Source organism: Ricinus communis, chromosome 1, assembly GCF_019578655.1.
Source record: "Ricinus communis isolate WT05 ecotype wild-type chromosome 1, ASM1957865v1, whole genome shotgun sequence".
Taxonomy (NCBI): Eukaryota; Viridiplantae; Streptophyta; class Magnoliopsida; order Malpighiales; family Euphorbiaceae; genus Ricinus; species Ricinus communis.
The window spans coordinates 2072557-2088343 of NC_063256.1; the positions used below are offsets into that span (position 1 = coordinate 2072557).

The 15787-nt window shown below is 30.9% G+C and overlaps 2 protein-coding genes across 3 annotated transcripts; both read left to right on the plus strand.

Moving 5' to 3' along the window:
* The first annotated feature begins 5640 nt into the window (after window positions 1-5640).
* On the plus strand, window positions 5641-7968 carry LOC8261891 (aquaporin PIP1-3). Of its 2 annotated transcripts, none has more exons than XM_048375723.1 (4): window positions 5641-6072; window positions 6147-6442; window positions 7152-7292; window positions 7613-7968. In XM_048375723.1, the coding sequence occupies exons 1-4, from the start codon at window positions 5745-5747 to the stop codon at window positions 7724-7726; spliced, it is 879 nt and encodes a 292-aa protein (XP_048231680.1). In that variant the 5' UTR covers window positions 5641-5744; the 3' UTR covers window positions 7727-7968. The 2 variants fall into 2 exon arrangements, with proteins under 2 accessions (XP_048231680.1, XP_002511872.2); XM_002511826.3 differs by lacking the exon at window positions 7613-7968 and adding an exon at window positions 7361-7611 and having other exon boundaries at window positions 5646-6072.
* A 4302-nt stretch (window positions 7969-12270) lies between these two features.
* On the plus strand, window positions 12271-15174 carry LOC8261892 (probable glycerol-3-phosphate acyltransferase 8). Its single transcript, XM_002511827.4, has 3 exons — window positions 12271-12673; window positions 12823-13135; window positions 14161-15174. Exons 1-3 carry the CDS (start codon window positions 12363-12365, stop codon window positions 15040-15042), a joined length of 1506 nt encoding a protein of 501 aa, XP_002511873.1. The 5' UTR covers window positions 12271-12362; the 3' UTR covers window positions 15043-15174.
* The last annotated feature ends 613 nt before the right edge of the window (window positions 15175-15787 follow it).

The window sequence follows — 15787 nt, forward strand, 5'->3', positions numbered from 1 at the left end:
AGGCTTAAAGATGCAAGGGAAAAAAAGAAAAAAGAAAATAGGGATATGAAGAGAAGGAGAAATAAAGAAATATGTAATTGGATGGACAGTAATTTTATTGTAGTAAAAAGAATTTGATATAATTTCATTTAGTTATACATTTCTAAAGATTTTAATAAAATAGAATGCTAAATAAATTATTATTATATAAACATATAATAACATTAGTTTATAAATAAATTTGATAAAGATTTATGATATTTATTTATATTAAAATGGATTAAGAATCTTGTCTTTACTGCGAGTTCTTTTCCCTTCTTTTTACTATTTGGGTTTTTCTTTTAATAGTTTCTTCGTAAGTTAAATGTTTAGATTTCATAATAAAAATTTAGAGATAATCGTATTCTTAGTGTTTGTATTTATTAAGAAATAATAATTTAGTAATTAAATTTTTAAAATTAACAATTCAATGTGATAATGTATAAAAATTTAACAAAGTATTGTACTTATAGCAAAGAGGTGTATTATTACAGCAATTTAACAACACTTTTAAAAAATATTGCTAAAAATTAAAAATTAATAACACTTGTTAAAAGAAACGTCCGAGAATTACAAAACGTTAGCAACGTATTTAAGTAAACATTAATATAATAATTAATTTAATGATAATGTTTACTATAAGCATCATTATTTATATTTACGCTTATCAGAGACCATCATCAGTTTTAGATATACTCATTTTATTGAGTGTTTTCTAAATTAGAGATGCAAATTATCATTAATATAAGATACCCATTTTATTGAGAGTCTTTAATTTAAAGACGTTTATTCTAAAAAGTATTATTATTTTAGAGATCCAATTATTTAATAATGTCAGTAAAATTTAAAAAAAATAAATTATTCATTTTGCAACAGTCATAGAAACAAGCGTCGTCATATTAATTTAATAACGTGATAAGGAAAAATGTCATAATAATATTTTACCGACACAAATATTTACATTGCTATAGTATTTGTGACAACTAATTTAGCAACACAATTATGACGGTTAGTATTGCGTCAGTAATAATTATAGTGACACTTTAAAGTGTCCTTAAATAAAATTTTAAGCATCGCTAAATATTTATTTTCTTATAGTGTGTTTTTAATAGATTACTTTAAAGTTTTTTCTTAATTTTTTATAAATATATATAAGGGAGTAAAAATTGTTGAACGAGTCAAAAACTAAAATAGATTCATTATGTAACACCCGGAATTTTTTTATATATTTAATAATGAGTTTTTATTTAAGTTAATTTTAGCTTCATTATTATTGGGTTTAATTTGAAATGATTTAATGAAAAATTTAATATTAATCAAATAAATGAGTTATTTTCTATACGCAATTAATTTGAAATTTTAAGAAATTATACAAGTAAATTATTTGAGAAATAATTATATTTTGGTTATTCAAATTTTCCCAAATGCATATTTATATAAGTAAAATTATATATTGAAAAATTTTGGAAGAAATTATAAAGGATGTTTTTATAAAAGAATTTTGGGAGAATTGGTATTATAATTGATTAGTAGTATTAAATTTTAAGGCGGAAATTGATAATTTAATTTAATTGTGGTTAGGACTAAATTGGAAATTTATTTTGGAATAAGGATTGAAAGTATAATGTTATTTTTATAGGGTTTTAATGGAAATTTGTGAGCTTGGTATTTTTGTAAATAAATATGTCGGTCAGGGGCATTTTTGTAATTGTATATTTTCAATAATTCGGATTTGGCCCAAATTAAATAGTTAGGGGCTTAATTGAAAGGCTAAAAAGAAGTTTGGGGGTTAAATTGGAATTACAGGGATGGAATTGTAAGTAATTAAGCAAGTTGAGGGACCAAATTGTAATAAGAAAAAGTTCGAGGGGGTCAAATGATATATTGATTGGGAAACAATCGGGAAGAAGAAGAGAAAAAAGAAATGGGCCGACATACAATGCCGCGGTTGTGTCCACATACGCCGGCATACGATCACGTAATGGCAAGGGCTGCATCATTACCGGTCAATGAGGACAAGCCGGAAGGCAGCCCGCGTAGCTACAAGTACGTGGCGTGGTACAATGCCAGGCGCAATAGTGACGATGATGACTACGTGAGCGTTCGCCCTCTTCGGTGGTGGCGATCTCGGCGGATCGATCCTCGGAGCCTTTGCGCGGCGCGTAGGGTACGTGCCGGAGGAGAAGTTCCCGTAAGGAGCCACCTTGGGCTGGCTTTCGTGAGATCCCGAGATCCCGGGAGATGGGACGATCGGAGGGCGTATCCCGACTCTCCTGCCAGTCTTCGCCGATACCGACGTGCGACCCGGCCGGCAGTCGACTCCGATCGGACGTCCACGTACGTCGAATCGTCAATCTCCGGATGATCGTGTGTCGATCGAAATTGGTGAGATCGTCAAGTGTGTAATCTGGTTGTTGAGTCCGATGGTGTATATCGGATGTCGATCGGACTGCTGCCGATGGGAGGCATGAATAGTCGAGCGATCGAGGCCTCTTGATAATAATTATCTTTGGCCCGTTAATCTTAGAAATCCTTGATTTTAAATTTGTGTCTATTGGATTATATTGAGTATTTGATGTTATTTGTGAGTTAAAAATATTTGTTCTGTGCTGGCTGCCGCCATAACAGAGTCAAATGTATCTTTTGCTGTTGGTGGCGCGCGGTCGGAAATAGTGTGAAGTTTGGGGACCACTCCCGTTGTTTAAATTGTTGAGTATTTGAAGTGTTCTTCCGAGGTCTGGACCCGCTTTCTGGGGTAATGTTCGGGTGTTGTAGCTTGAGGATGAGAATTCTGCCGTCGACGGGAATCTAGGAGTGGAGTCTAGGACAGGATTAATGATCGATTGTCTCAAACATATTGATAAATTGTTTTCTGTGATTAGATGACTCCCATGCCTGACCGCTCCTCTAAACTTGGCAAGATGGTCGTTGGTTTTAATCTTGCTTTGCATGTCGATTTTCAAATATTTAGAATATGGTATGATTATTAGTATCGCAAAATAAATGATTTCACTTTATATTAATATTTGAAATTAATAAATATTATTATTAGTATGTTATAATAAGACAAACGTAAACGTTATTATTTTTCCTCCTTACATGATTGTTTTATCTTAAATCTTTAATCTTTATTTCCGATATGTGTTGGATGAGTTCATCGGATAATGATATTTATTATATGTGTGATGATTGCGAATTGGGGGAAATGTGGCTGTAGAACAATCTGCCTTTCCGATAGAGTTACATCTACCGCGAATTGCCCTAATGATTATGGACATAAGGTTATTATGGATTTGTTTGCCTGATCGAGCTTGCTCTCTGGCCGAGTTCGATTGATTCTTAGGAGTTAAGGTCCCCGATCGAGCGATGCTCTCTGGCCGGCTTATTTGGAATTCAAGTGTTCAGGCTGGAGGTAAGGACCCTGATCGAGCTTGCTCTCTGGGCGCCAGACCTGTTGGATTAAGAGAGCCGAAAGGCTACTAAAAATTTGGGGTTTAGGGTTCTACCGAGCCACTCATCCCGTAAAAGTAAATATATATTTTTATTTATTTATTTATTATGGTATTTGATTATAATGTGATTTGTATTTACGTGCATGGTTGATATTTTGATTCGAATGATTAATATTTTATGTGAAGGAAATAGTAGGGTACGATTACAGTATGGTTTGATATACTGATTTGAATAATCTATGTTTTCTGAGAAGAAGCAATAGTCCCTAGATTATTTGATTTTAACTCACTCTCGAGACTGATAGTCTCCATTTATGTTTTTTTCAGATTCGTGACTGTTAGTCCTCTCGCGACTCCTATTCAGTAACCCGACTCCTTCATCATCGGGTGAAGTATTTGATTTGGTATGTAAATTGGTAAATCTTAGATTCTCCGCAGTAGTAATTGTAGATGTATCAGTTGTAAATTTTCTGAGTTTCAGGTCTCGCCTAGTTTTTCTGGCAGACCGAAGTATTTATGTAGAATGTAGCTATTAAGATAAATTGTGGCTTTAATAATATTAATTTGAGATGAGATTTGTTTAAATCAGTGAGTGTCAGGCTTACTACGGGTTTCGGTGGCCTTAAGCCTACCCATTCCCTAGTGCCGGTCACGGGCCCACGGGTGGGGTCGTGACACATTAGTGATACAGCCTTAGGGTAAATTTATCTTATATAACTCTTTTTTATCTAATATCTATTAATCCTCAATTTAGTAGTACTAATTCTTAATTTTCAATTCATGAATTTTAATATTTATTGAACTGTAAAATTTTAATAACTTGGTAAAAATATGTTTGTATATGATGGACAAGTTTATCATTTTATTATTTTTATAACACATTTTTATCACATGTCTCTTATTTTTTATTTCATTTAATATAAAAAATTACATCGTTATTTATAATGTGTGACCTGCTAAAAGCATTATTTTGTTAATTTTTTACAGATTGCCACATCTAGTTTGTAGTTTTAAAAGTTCAACCATTCAATTCTCATTTTTTGACAAATTTAAACACTAAAAATATAATTATTTCAAAACTTACTAATAAATGAAAACTAGGGTAGAGTCATAGTTTCCGGTTAGTATAATCATGCGGGATTAGATAATTAATGTAATATTGGTGCTAGGTACAGTTGTCTTGATTAATCGTATTAGTAATTGTTAAGTGTTTTTACGATTGAGTGAGTCGTCTGTTAATTAAGTAAATTTTACTTTTAATATTGTCCTTTTTATATATAATTTGAATAAATTTTTAAGTGTTGATATAAATAAGAAAATTCAAAAAAGACATGTTAAACTAAAAATAGATTAAAAAGTAAATAGTTATGAGTTATATCTGTTATGAATTTAGCAATAATAATTATTCAAATATAGAATAAAGAGGTAAAAAAGAAACAATTAAAAAGAGATGACACTTAAGGTTATTAATAATTCGTTATAATTTTTTGAGAATTATAATGCTTAATAATTTGGTAATCAAAATAAAACAAAAATTATATTTAATTTTCAATAAAAGTGATTGGATAACAAAGTGTATAAATTCGGATCCGATTACGTGAGTTTATAAATGATCTAAATCTCAAATAAATTCGTTGCCGTGTTATACAAGAGAAATATGGAAGCCGAAGAGGTGGAGAAGAGAGATTCGTTGCGGGCAGAGTATTGAGAGGACCCCCCCTAAATGGAGATTATATGATTCAGGTTCATTTTTGTTCGGTTGCATAATTGGAGCACCTTGCATGAACTATGCAAAGATGTAAGAGTTGGTTGAGGGGGTGGCGTGGGCGCGCACGTTGCATGATACTAAGCGGCTCGGTGTTTCGTAAGAGGGTCCAACTGGACCTGACTCTTTATGTCATAACTAAACAAACAAAGATCCATTCGTGTGACAGGCGTCAAGCTATTAGGACCCGGCAGTGAAATCACGTCCTTAACCCAGGTGCCTCGTCTTGAATTCTGAGCTTTATGAACTCAAAAACGAACGAGTTTCCAAGCCATTACAGACGTTAACACGTGTGAAAGGGACTTCCTGATATTTGCTTAATCCTCTCACGCCATGCCATGATTAATGACTCGTGGCGCGACCTTCTTTTCTTTTGAGCGACTTCTAATCCAGTTCTTGACCTCTTGCCGCCTGAAACCTCACTTCTTCCAGCTCCTAGACAAAAGAAAAACAAAGAGAGTTTATTCAGAAGTAAAGCAAGCAGAGAGAGAGAGAGAGAGAGAGAGAAAATGGAGGGGAAAGAAGAAGATGTGACGTTAGGAGCAAACAGGTTCCCAGAAAGGCAACCTATAGGCACCGCAGCTCAGACTGAGAAGGACTATAACGAGCCACCATCGGCACCATTGTTTTTGCCTGGTGAACTCAAGTCCTGGTCTTATTATAGAGCTGGAATTGCCGAGTTCATGGCCACCTTCTTGTTCCTCTACATCACTGTCTTAACTGTCATGGGCTACAACAGGTCACCTAACAAGTGTGCCTCTGTTGGTGTTCAGGGCATTGCTTGGGCTTTTGGTGGCATGATCTTTGCCCTTGTTTACTGCACTGCTGGTATCTCAGGTCAGAGATTTCTCTTCCCTTTCTTTTTTACTTTGATTCCTGGTATTCTGATGTTCTTTTTCTTTCTTAGACAGGTGGGCACATAAATCCAGCGGTGACATTTGGTCTTCTCTTGGCAAGAAAGCTGTCACTGAACAGAGCTATATTCTACATGGTGATGCAGTGCCTTGGGGCTATCTGTGGAGCCGGGGTGGTTAAAGTGTTCCAGCCAACACCGTACGAGAGGGTTGGCGGTGGAGCCAATATGGTGAACCCTGGGTATAGCAAGGGTGATGGCCTTGGTGCTGAGATTGTCGGTACCTTTGTACTTGTCTACACTGTTTTCTCTGCTACTGATGCCAAGAGAAGTGCTAGAGACTCTCATGTCCCTGTAAGTTTTTCCTCATCTCTGTCTCTCCCCTCTCGCTATACCCATCTATGGTTGTTAATTCTCAAAGTTCTTGACCCCATTTCATTCAGGCTGGACAGTATCCTGGCTTGAACATTATAAGATGGTTCTCTGGCCTAGCTACTGACCAATTGCATCAGAGCAGTTAATGCATTCGGTTCGTTACATGTCATGCATGTGACCATTTTTTTGCTTCCTAATTAAATAGAAATCTAATATGTATTATTATCTTAATCAGAAATAGCAGAAATAATAACCCTACAGCAGCATTTGTGGCAGTATATGTACAAGCTTGGTATTTAAAAAACTTAGGAGCTACATGAGAGTTTCTAGTTGCCCGCTTTAGCTTAGGAGAGTCTACATTTTTGCAAGATTTTGACACACCTGCCACTCAATTTGTTGGAGACAGAAGTTCTTGGACAATGAACCTATTGCGATCATGTGCAATTATCATATGTATGTGAGATGAATCAACCAATTACATATTGTAATCTTCCTCTTCCACTTTTCCAGTCTCAAGCGGTCAATATAATCTGTAATAATGAGCACAATAATATCAATCTTTCTTGTTTAAATTTTGTCGCTTCTGCAAGGTGTGTCGCCCATATAGTTGATAGTAAATTACAATCTCCCATGACAACAATATTGATGCTTTCTTACTCTTAATCATCTGAGGCCTTTAAAATGGCAGGTGTTGGCACCACTGCCTATTGGGTTTGCAGTCTTTCTGGTTCACTTGGCAACCATTCCCATTACAGGAACTGGCATCAACCCTGCTCGGAGTCTCGGAGCTGCCATCATATACAACAAGGATCATGCGTGGGATGATCATGTAAGTAGAAAATATTACAATTTGTGTATAAGCTTTTTATTTATCATGCATTTGATCTGCTTCTTCAGTGGATCTTCTGGGTTGGACCTTTCATTGGCGCTGCACTTGCTGCATTGTACCACCAGATAACCATCAGAGCAATCCCATTCAAGGCTAGAGCCTAGCAACCACCTTACACGTCGTCTATTTATGTTCTGTTTCTTGTATAGTTTATGTTTATGTTTTATACTTTGCTTTATGTCAAGTACTAGAGAAGAGAATTGGAACTTTTAATAATGTCCATTGGCAACTCTTTGAATGCAAGAGGTATCTTGTTTCAGGAAATTCTTGCGACACGTCTGAGAATGGGGCAAGTCCCAAATGAGTGTGCTTCATTTATAATATTCACACACTGCTTATTAATTTATGCGCCGGACTTGCATAAGATCTCGTGAAGGTTTTGGGCTAGCCTTGGGCCAAGGATATTATTTGTCAGAATTAGTGGCTTGGGCTGGTTTGATTTGTGGGGCAGGCTCAGATCAATCAAGTTGCAATTGCAATAACTAGACCATTTTAAGATTTAATATTTTTTTTGTTAATTTTGACATAGAATTAGGAAGTTTGATACATGTACTATGTGTACTCTCTTGAGATCTGAATTTATGTGCGGTTTATTAATGTATTAGTTAATAAATTATATGTTTAATTAAAAATTGATTTTTAACTAAAAAATATGATATTTTTTATATTTAAATATTATGATCATTTGAAAATTAGATAATAATATTAGTTTTATTTTAAAAATTAATAGTATATTAATTTTATCTTATTAATTAATTAATAGATATTTAATTTATTTTTAAAAATAGTATATTAATTATATTTTAATATATATTAATTAATAAATTATTTTTGTAATTAGATAACAGTTAATAAAATATAACAATATTAAATATATTGATATATTAATTTATAATATAAAAATTATTTATTAGATATTTTTATTTTATTAATATTAATAAAATTTTAAAATTTTAGAGATTTTAAAATATTTAAGATAATTAATTTATTATTTTTTGAAATTTTATATAATAATATAAAATATAAAAAAATTTATTAAATTATATTTATTAATTAATTTTATAATTACAATAATAACAAAGATCGGTACAGAATAAACTATTAGTTAGACATTAGACATAAATAAGACCGGTAAGGATGGAGGGAGCAGCATCCACCTAACTAAGAAACAGGACATGTGGAGACTCTTAATTTCTCCCATTTAATGTGTACAAAACCATTAGTCAAGATTGAGACTTTTCTTGCCTTGGAAAATTATGGCTTTTCTTTGTTGGTAGCATATTTCCATCTACCTTATTAAATTCCTGTCCGATAATGCAGCTCATTATTAATTAGACTATCTTTTTCTGTGTCCTTGACCGGAAACTGACTGGATAGTTTTTATAATAAATAGACATAATTATAAAATAATTCTAAATTTTATATTTTTTAGTAATTTTATTTAATTATTTTAAAATTTTAAGATAAATATTTATATTTTTAATTTACTGTTTATTTTCTTAATAAGTAGAATTGTTATTCTTTTCATAAATTTAAAAGTTATTGTCAAAAAGTATTTAGATATTGTTACCAAGAATTTTCTTGAATAAAAGAATATTTTAAAATAAACTAAAAATATAAATATTTATTTTTAAATTTTAAAATAATTAGTCGTTATACATACATTTATTTTGATTATAAATTAAATTAATAAATATAATTTAATAAAACTTCTAATATTTAATATTAATTTATAAAATTTTAAGAATTAATAGTAAATTAACTAATTTTTAATCTTTTAAATTCTAAAATTTTATTAATGTAGTAATATAAAATTATATTAATAAATATTAATTAATTAATTTGATATTATATGAATTAATATATCAATATAATTGATATTATTATTTTTTAAAATTTAAAATTTATCATATAATTAATGAATTAGTGAATTATTAAAATATGATATTAAAAATAGAATATAAAATATTATTTTCTATAGCTAGAATTATTATCTAATTATAAATCTAATTTATTATTTAATGTATGTTAAAATATAATTAATATATTATTTTTTAGGATAGAATTAGTATCATTATTCTATTAGAAAATTATTAATTAGTTAATATAATATTAAAATATAATTAATATATTATTTCTTATAATAAGAGTCAGTATATAATTAGATATATAATTTATGAATTAATAAATTAATAAAAAATTATAAAATTAAACATAAATTTGAATATCATGTGTCAAAAGTAAGTATACATGTAAAAGTAAAAAAAATTTATATGTTGAAAATTAAACACGCATGTTAAAAAAATTTATGTCTCAAAAATTAATATTATATATATATATATATATATATATATATATATATAAAATAAATTTTTTAAAAATCTAATAAATTACAAAAACTTTATGTGAAGAAAAATACTCAAGATTGTTTAATAAATCTCTCCATGTGCAAACCCAGCTAATTGAGAAAGCAAGAGTTGTGCACGTAATCGAAGATTCATTAAATAAAAGCCACAAGAATAGTTAAAATGTGGGAAGGAATTATCATCCAGCCAATAGAAAAAAACCATCAAACCATTCATCTATTCAAGACTCCAACTACTTCAACCAAATTCATTTCAAGAATATACTAAAATAGGAAAAAGGATTGTCAATAGTAAATCTTCTCTTAAAGTTCTTCTTTCAACACCCAACAATGACCACTTCTTTGTGTTTTTAACTCTTGCCACTGCAGACAAGCTATGCAATTTTCTAGTAGTTGCTAAATTCATTTACCAGCTAATGTTTTTCCATGTGTTTTTAAATATCAAAAGTCAATATAATTTGAGCAAGTTACCAAAATTTAGGTAACCCATTAATGGGTCTTTTTTATCATGTTTTTGCCAATACAGCAAATACATATAGTTGGATTTAGGTCAACAGTGGCTGACGTTTTGGCCAAGTATTTTTATGGTTTCCTAAGCAGTCGGACAATTTTATTTCATTTATGACTCAATTACCCTAGATTCTGAGATTATACTGATTTTAAACATAATCAAATCATTACATAGATGGTTTATGCTTCGTGTAAATTAGGAAGTAAAACCTGATATAATGAGAGCATAATAACTATTTCATATTCTTTTTTTTATTCTAGTTATCTTCTACAGTATCTCTTTACATAGTGTTTGCATATATTAAATTTAATTAGCAATTATTTATGTAAGTAGTTGTATAATGCAAAACAAAAAAGTTCCACACATTCATAAAATAAACCACTCAAATTTCTCATCTTGTGCAATGCTCTAAACTGTTCAATCCCATCTCCTTGGAAAATTGAGTTTGTGTCTGTTTTCCTTCTGTTCCGAGATCACTGGTAACGGGGCTGCTGACTGAACAGCAATATCAACTTTCTAAAACAGACTTCTCACTTACTGCTTGCTTAGCTGCCTGCCTCTTATATATATATATATGGGTTATTATTTATTGTTATACCAGTGTCATATTTTATTTTAATGGTTAAATTTACTATTTTTAAATCTCAGCTATTCAATTATAGTTTTTTAAACAACTAATAACTTGAACAAGTGGTTAAAACAATATTAACTATATATTACAAGATATAATAGATAAATATCAATTTTAATTATTTATATAATTAAAATTTTATATTTTATATTTTATTTTATCAAGTGAGAATTTTATTTAATATTATTTAATATCATATTAATAAATTTGATTCTATCAAATATTTCCTATTCATTACAAACTTTTTATATAAAACTGATTTTCAATTTTCAACTCTTCACAATAAAAAAAAGTATTGAATTCTAAACCTTAAGGTTAAGTTTTTTAATTCTAAAAAAATATAAAAGATAAATATTTAATTTATGATTTTTTTTTATTTCCTCTAAAGTTTTGTTGTCATATTATTTCTTTACAAATTATACAATTATATTATTTTATCTTTATTTTGCACTATAATTTCTTATATATTTTTATTAATTCTTATGGTTTTAATAATAAAATTTTATTTTATAAATTATATCAAATCAGTTATTGATAATGAATCAATTGAATTTGAAAAAAAAAATACAGCCATGAATTTGTTAAAAGATAATTTATATTCTTATTTTATATAAATTAATAAAAACATACATAAAATTATAATTATTAAAAAGATAATATTAAGTCTTTTCTATGATATGCAATTAAGGATTAAATTAAAATTTTATTTTTTTATTATTGCTTAGAGACGATAATGGAAAAATAAAGAAATTGCTAATAGGCTCAAATTGATTAAAATATATAATATTTATAAATTAAACAAAAATATTTTGAAATAGAGAAAATAAAAAAGAAAATAACTTTGTAATTAATCGAATTTAAATTTTGGATAATTTTAAATGAAAAAGAAAATTTATTTTTATCTGTAGATAATAATATTTATGATACTGGTTTTATATATATATTATTTTTTTTCTGTCCTTAGAACTAACGTTTTGTTAATGCATTTTAATTGATAAAAATTAAAAGATATGTCCTATTTCATTCTGCAAACCCAAAAAAAAAAAAAAAAAAGTGAATTTTATTCTTTCTTCTAAGCAAACATAAAGCTTTGTCTTTCCTTCTATTTTGAAAGGCAACCTTCTTTATCCTTAATTCCATGCTTACCAATGGTCATGCAACTAGAAACAAAAATATGAAACCTTGCCCAGCACTTGAATACTCAAGAATTGTGAGTTTCTGACACTCAAAGAAATCACCTCCTTTATCGAAACGTTCCAATTTTCACCCACTGCAGTAACTTTCACGCGCATTTGAAAAAGGAAAAAAGAAAAGAAAAAGGGTACCTCCAGCCCCAATTTCGTAATTTCGACATCTAACCCCCACATTTAAAACCAGGATCTTCCCTCTACTACCTGTCTATCACTCTCTGCATATTATATATAGAGACACAGTAAATAAGAAGTTCAAAAGGAGGCCATTTATAACATTTTCAGAGAGAGAGAGAGAGAGAGTAATATAAATATGCCGGCGATGAAACAGGCTCAAAAGTTTCCGTCAATAACATCATGCAGCGGCACCTCATACGAATCAATAGCAGCTGATCTGGATGGTACTCTGCTCGTCTCCAGTAGCTCCTTTCCTTACTTCATGCTCGTGGCCGTGGAAGCCGGTAGTCTGTTGCGTGGTCTAGTGTTGCTGCTTTCGCTGCCTTTTATCATCATCTCTTATTTCTTCATATCAGAAGCCATCGGGATCCAAATCCTAATCTTCATCTCTTTCGCTGGTCTCAAAATCCGTGACATCGAGCTTGTTTCCCGCGCTGTTCTGCCTAGGTATGCATTCATTAAGATATTAAAGATAGTAACCGTCTGCAACTCATGGTACATAGAAATGAACTTTGCATTATGCGCGCTTCTATAAGGTTTTTGAGGTGATTAGTTTTACCGTACCAGCGCTGACTATCTGTGTTAATTTGTGGCAGATTTTATGCTGCGGATGTGAGGAAAGAAAGCTACGAGGTGTTCGATAGGTGCAAGAGGAAAGTGGTGGTGACGGCGAATCCGACGATTATGGTGGAGCCGTTTGTGAAGGATTTTCTTGGCGGAGACAAAGTTTTGGGAACGGAGATTGAAGTAAATCCTAAGACAAAGAGGGCCACTGGTTTCGTGAAGAAGCCTGGCGTGTTGGTTGGCAAATGGAAGAAGTTGGCCATTTTGAAAGAGTTTGGAGAGGACGCTCCTGATCTTGGGATCGGAGACCGCAAGACTGATCATGACTTCATGTCCATTTGCAAGGTCAGTACTCTTCCTACCAAAAAGATCAAATTTAGCTAAGTTGAACATTATCATTGTGATTTTTTCTAAGCATCCAATTTCCAAGCAAGGTTTCTAGAAAATGACCAAATTTAGGAGAAGTAGCTTCGATTATACGTTCCGCTTTCTCACATATTAAACAATTCCTTGCATTCTCCCGTTTCATCTTTGATGAACTAACTATTTTCGACTAATAGTTTAAACTTTTGTATTAAATCAATGTCCTGATATTACATATTAGGAAAATTCTCTGAAGTACCCTAATGCAATTTCACGATGATGAAACAGAAATTGCAGCAGCAATAGTCAGAGCATGAAGCTGAGTTTTAGTTGAATTTTTAATCCTGTGGGACCCATAGTATTAACCATTCCAACTGCCTGTCAGTTCCAGCTAAACTATTACGTGTTGTTTTGATCATCCATTTGAAAATTTATTATAGTTTTGCTACATATACCTACCTATACAATAATATAATATATTATTAATATATATAATATTTAATAATTAAATATATCTTAATCATTTAATATTTATTCAAATATAATATATCCATAACTTATATGGATCACGTATTCATTGTGATATATATATATATATATATATATATATATATATATATATATTAATTACACTATCTTTCGTAGTCAAAATTATTTATTTATTCAAATTTAAAAAATAATAATAATAATTTTATCATTATATAATAAGAGATTTTTATTTAGGCTTACTATATTACTATAATTAATAAAAAAATGATAACATATATTTAAATATTTTATATTTTAACATTAGATAATTAACACATATTTAATCATTTAAAATTAATAAATATATATCAATTATCTATAAATTTAATCTATAAGTGAAGAAATATGCTAAGTTTATATAAAATATTTTATATAAAAAATTATTTTGTTAGATGAAAAATATAAATTAATTTAAATAGAATTTCAGCGCAGAGCATACAGAAAATGTGGCTTGCTAACTTTTTGCCATAATAAAACAGGAGGGCTACATGGTTTATCACAGCAAAAAAGCAGCTACTCCACTGCCACGGGATCGCCTGAAAAGTCCTATAATCTTCCACGATGGCCGTTTTGTTCAACGACCGGACCCACTCAATGCCCTCGCTACCTATCTTTGGTTGCCATTTGGATTCATGCTCTCCATCTTTCGGGTATACTTCAATCTACCACTCCCCGAACGCATCGTACGGTACACATACGAGATGTTAGGCATCCACCTTGTGATCCGTGGGTACCCACCTCCAGCGCCATCACGTGGAACCCCTGGAAATCTATATGTGTGCAACCACCGTACAGCTTTGGATCCTATCGTGATTGCAATCGCACTCGGACGCAAAGTTTCGTGTGTAACATACAGCGTTAGCCGTCTCTCGAGATTCCTATCACCAATCCCAGCCATCGCTTTGACACGTGATCGTGCGGCTGACGCAGAACGCATCACAGCTCTACTCCAAAAGGGTGATCTTGTAGTGTGTCCTGAGGGAACTACATGTCGCGAGCAGTTTTTGTTGAGATTCAGTGCACTGTTTGCTGAAATGAGCGATAGGATTGTGCCTGTGGCGGTTAATTGCAAGCAAAGTATGTTCTATGGCACCACTGTACGTGGGGTTAAATTTTGGGACCCTTATTTTTTCTTTATGAATCCAAGGCCAACTTATGAGGTGACATTTCTTGATCGGTTACCCGAAGAGATGACGGTTAAAGCGGGAGGGAAATCATCGATTGAGGTGGCTAATTATGTGCAGAAGGTTTTGGGTGATGTGTTGGGGTTTCAGTGTACTGGATTAACGAGGAAGGATAAGTACTTGTTGCTTGGAGGGAATGATGGCAAGGTGGAGTCTATGTACAACTCCAAAAAGTAAGCATTTGGTTTTTCGTTTCTATAAGATTTTTAGTTACGGATGTTTGTAAGGCCAGACATATCAAATATTTTAGACATTGATGTAGTCGTGCTGAATTTGCGCACAGCTTTATATGCAAGACTCTTTTAAGAATTTGGATGTCCGATTTCATGGACGTGACTGGTTAAGATTTCATGATGTTATAAGGGAATTTATATTATGAAACGTAAAATCACAAACTAATCCCGTTGCGTCATTTAATAATTTTTAGAATCGATTAGTTAGATTTGGATGGACTTAGGTTCTAATTGTTGCACAAATCTCAAACGCGGCCCAATTAAACACCAAAATCTTAAAGACAGCCCATGTGATATTTCCGACGGTAGTTTGCATTTTGCTCTTCTTCCAGCCACAACCAATAATAGATCAATCACCTTAATGGTTAATATATAATTAAAATTAAAAATATGAATGTATCTTATATAAATTAAATTTATTTCTTTAATTTAAATCAAGTTTAGATATTTTAATATTTTTATTTAATTTTATTAAGACATACAAGTATTTAATATTTACTAACTTTTTTTTATTTTCTTATAAATTTAATTAATTTTTATCAATTTTCAGTCCATAATCAAAATCTTGTTGCCAAATTAAAATTTTTTTCTTAATATTTCTTTTTCTTTTTTAATTTTACTAGTAGATATACAGCTAATAAAATTTTATGATATTTTCTTTAAAAAAAAGACTTTATAAAATAATATCT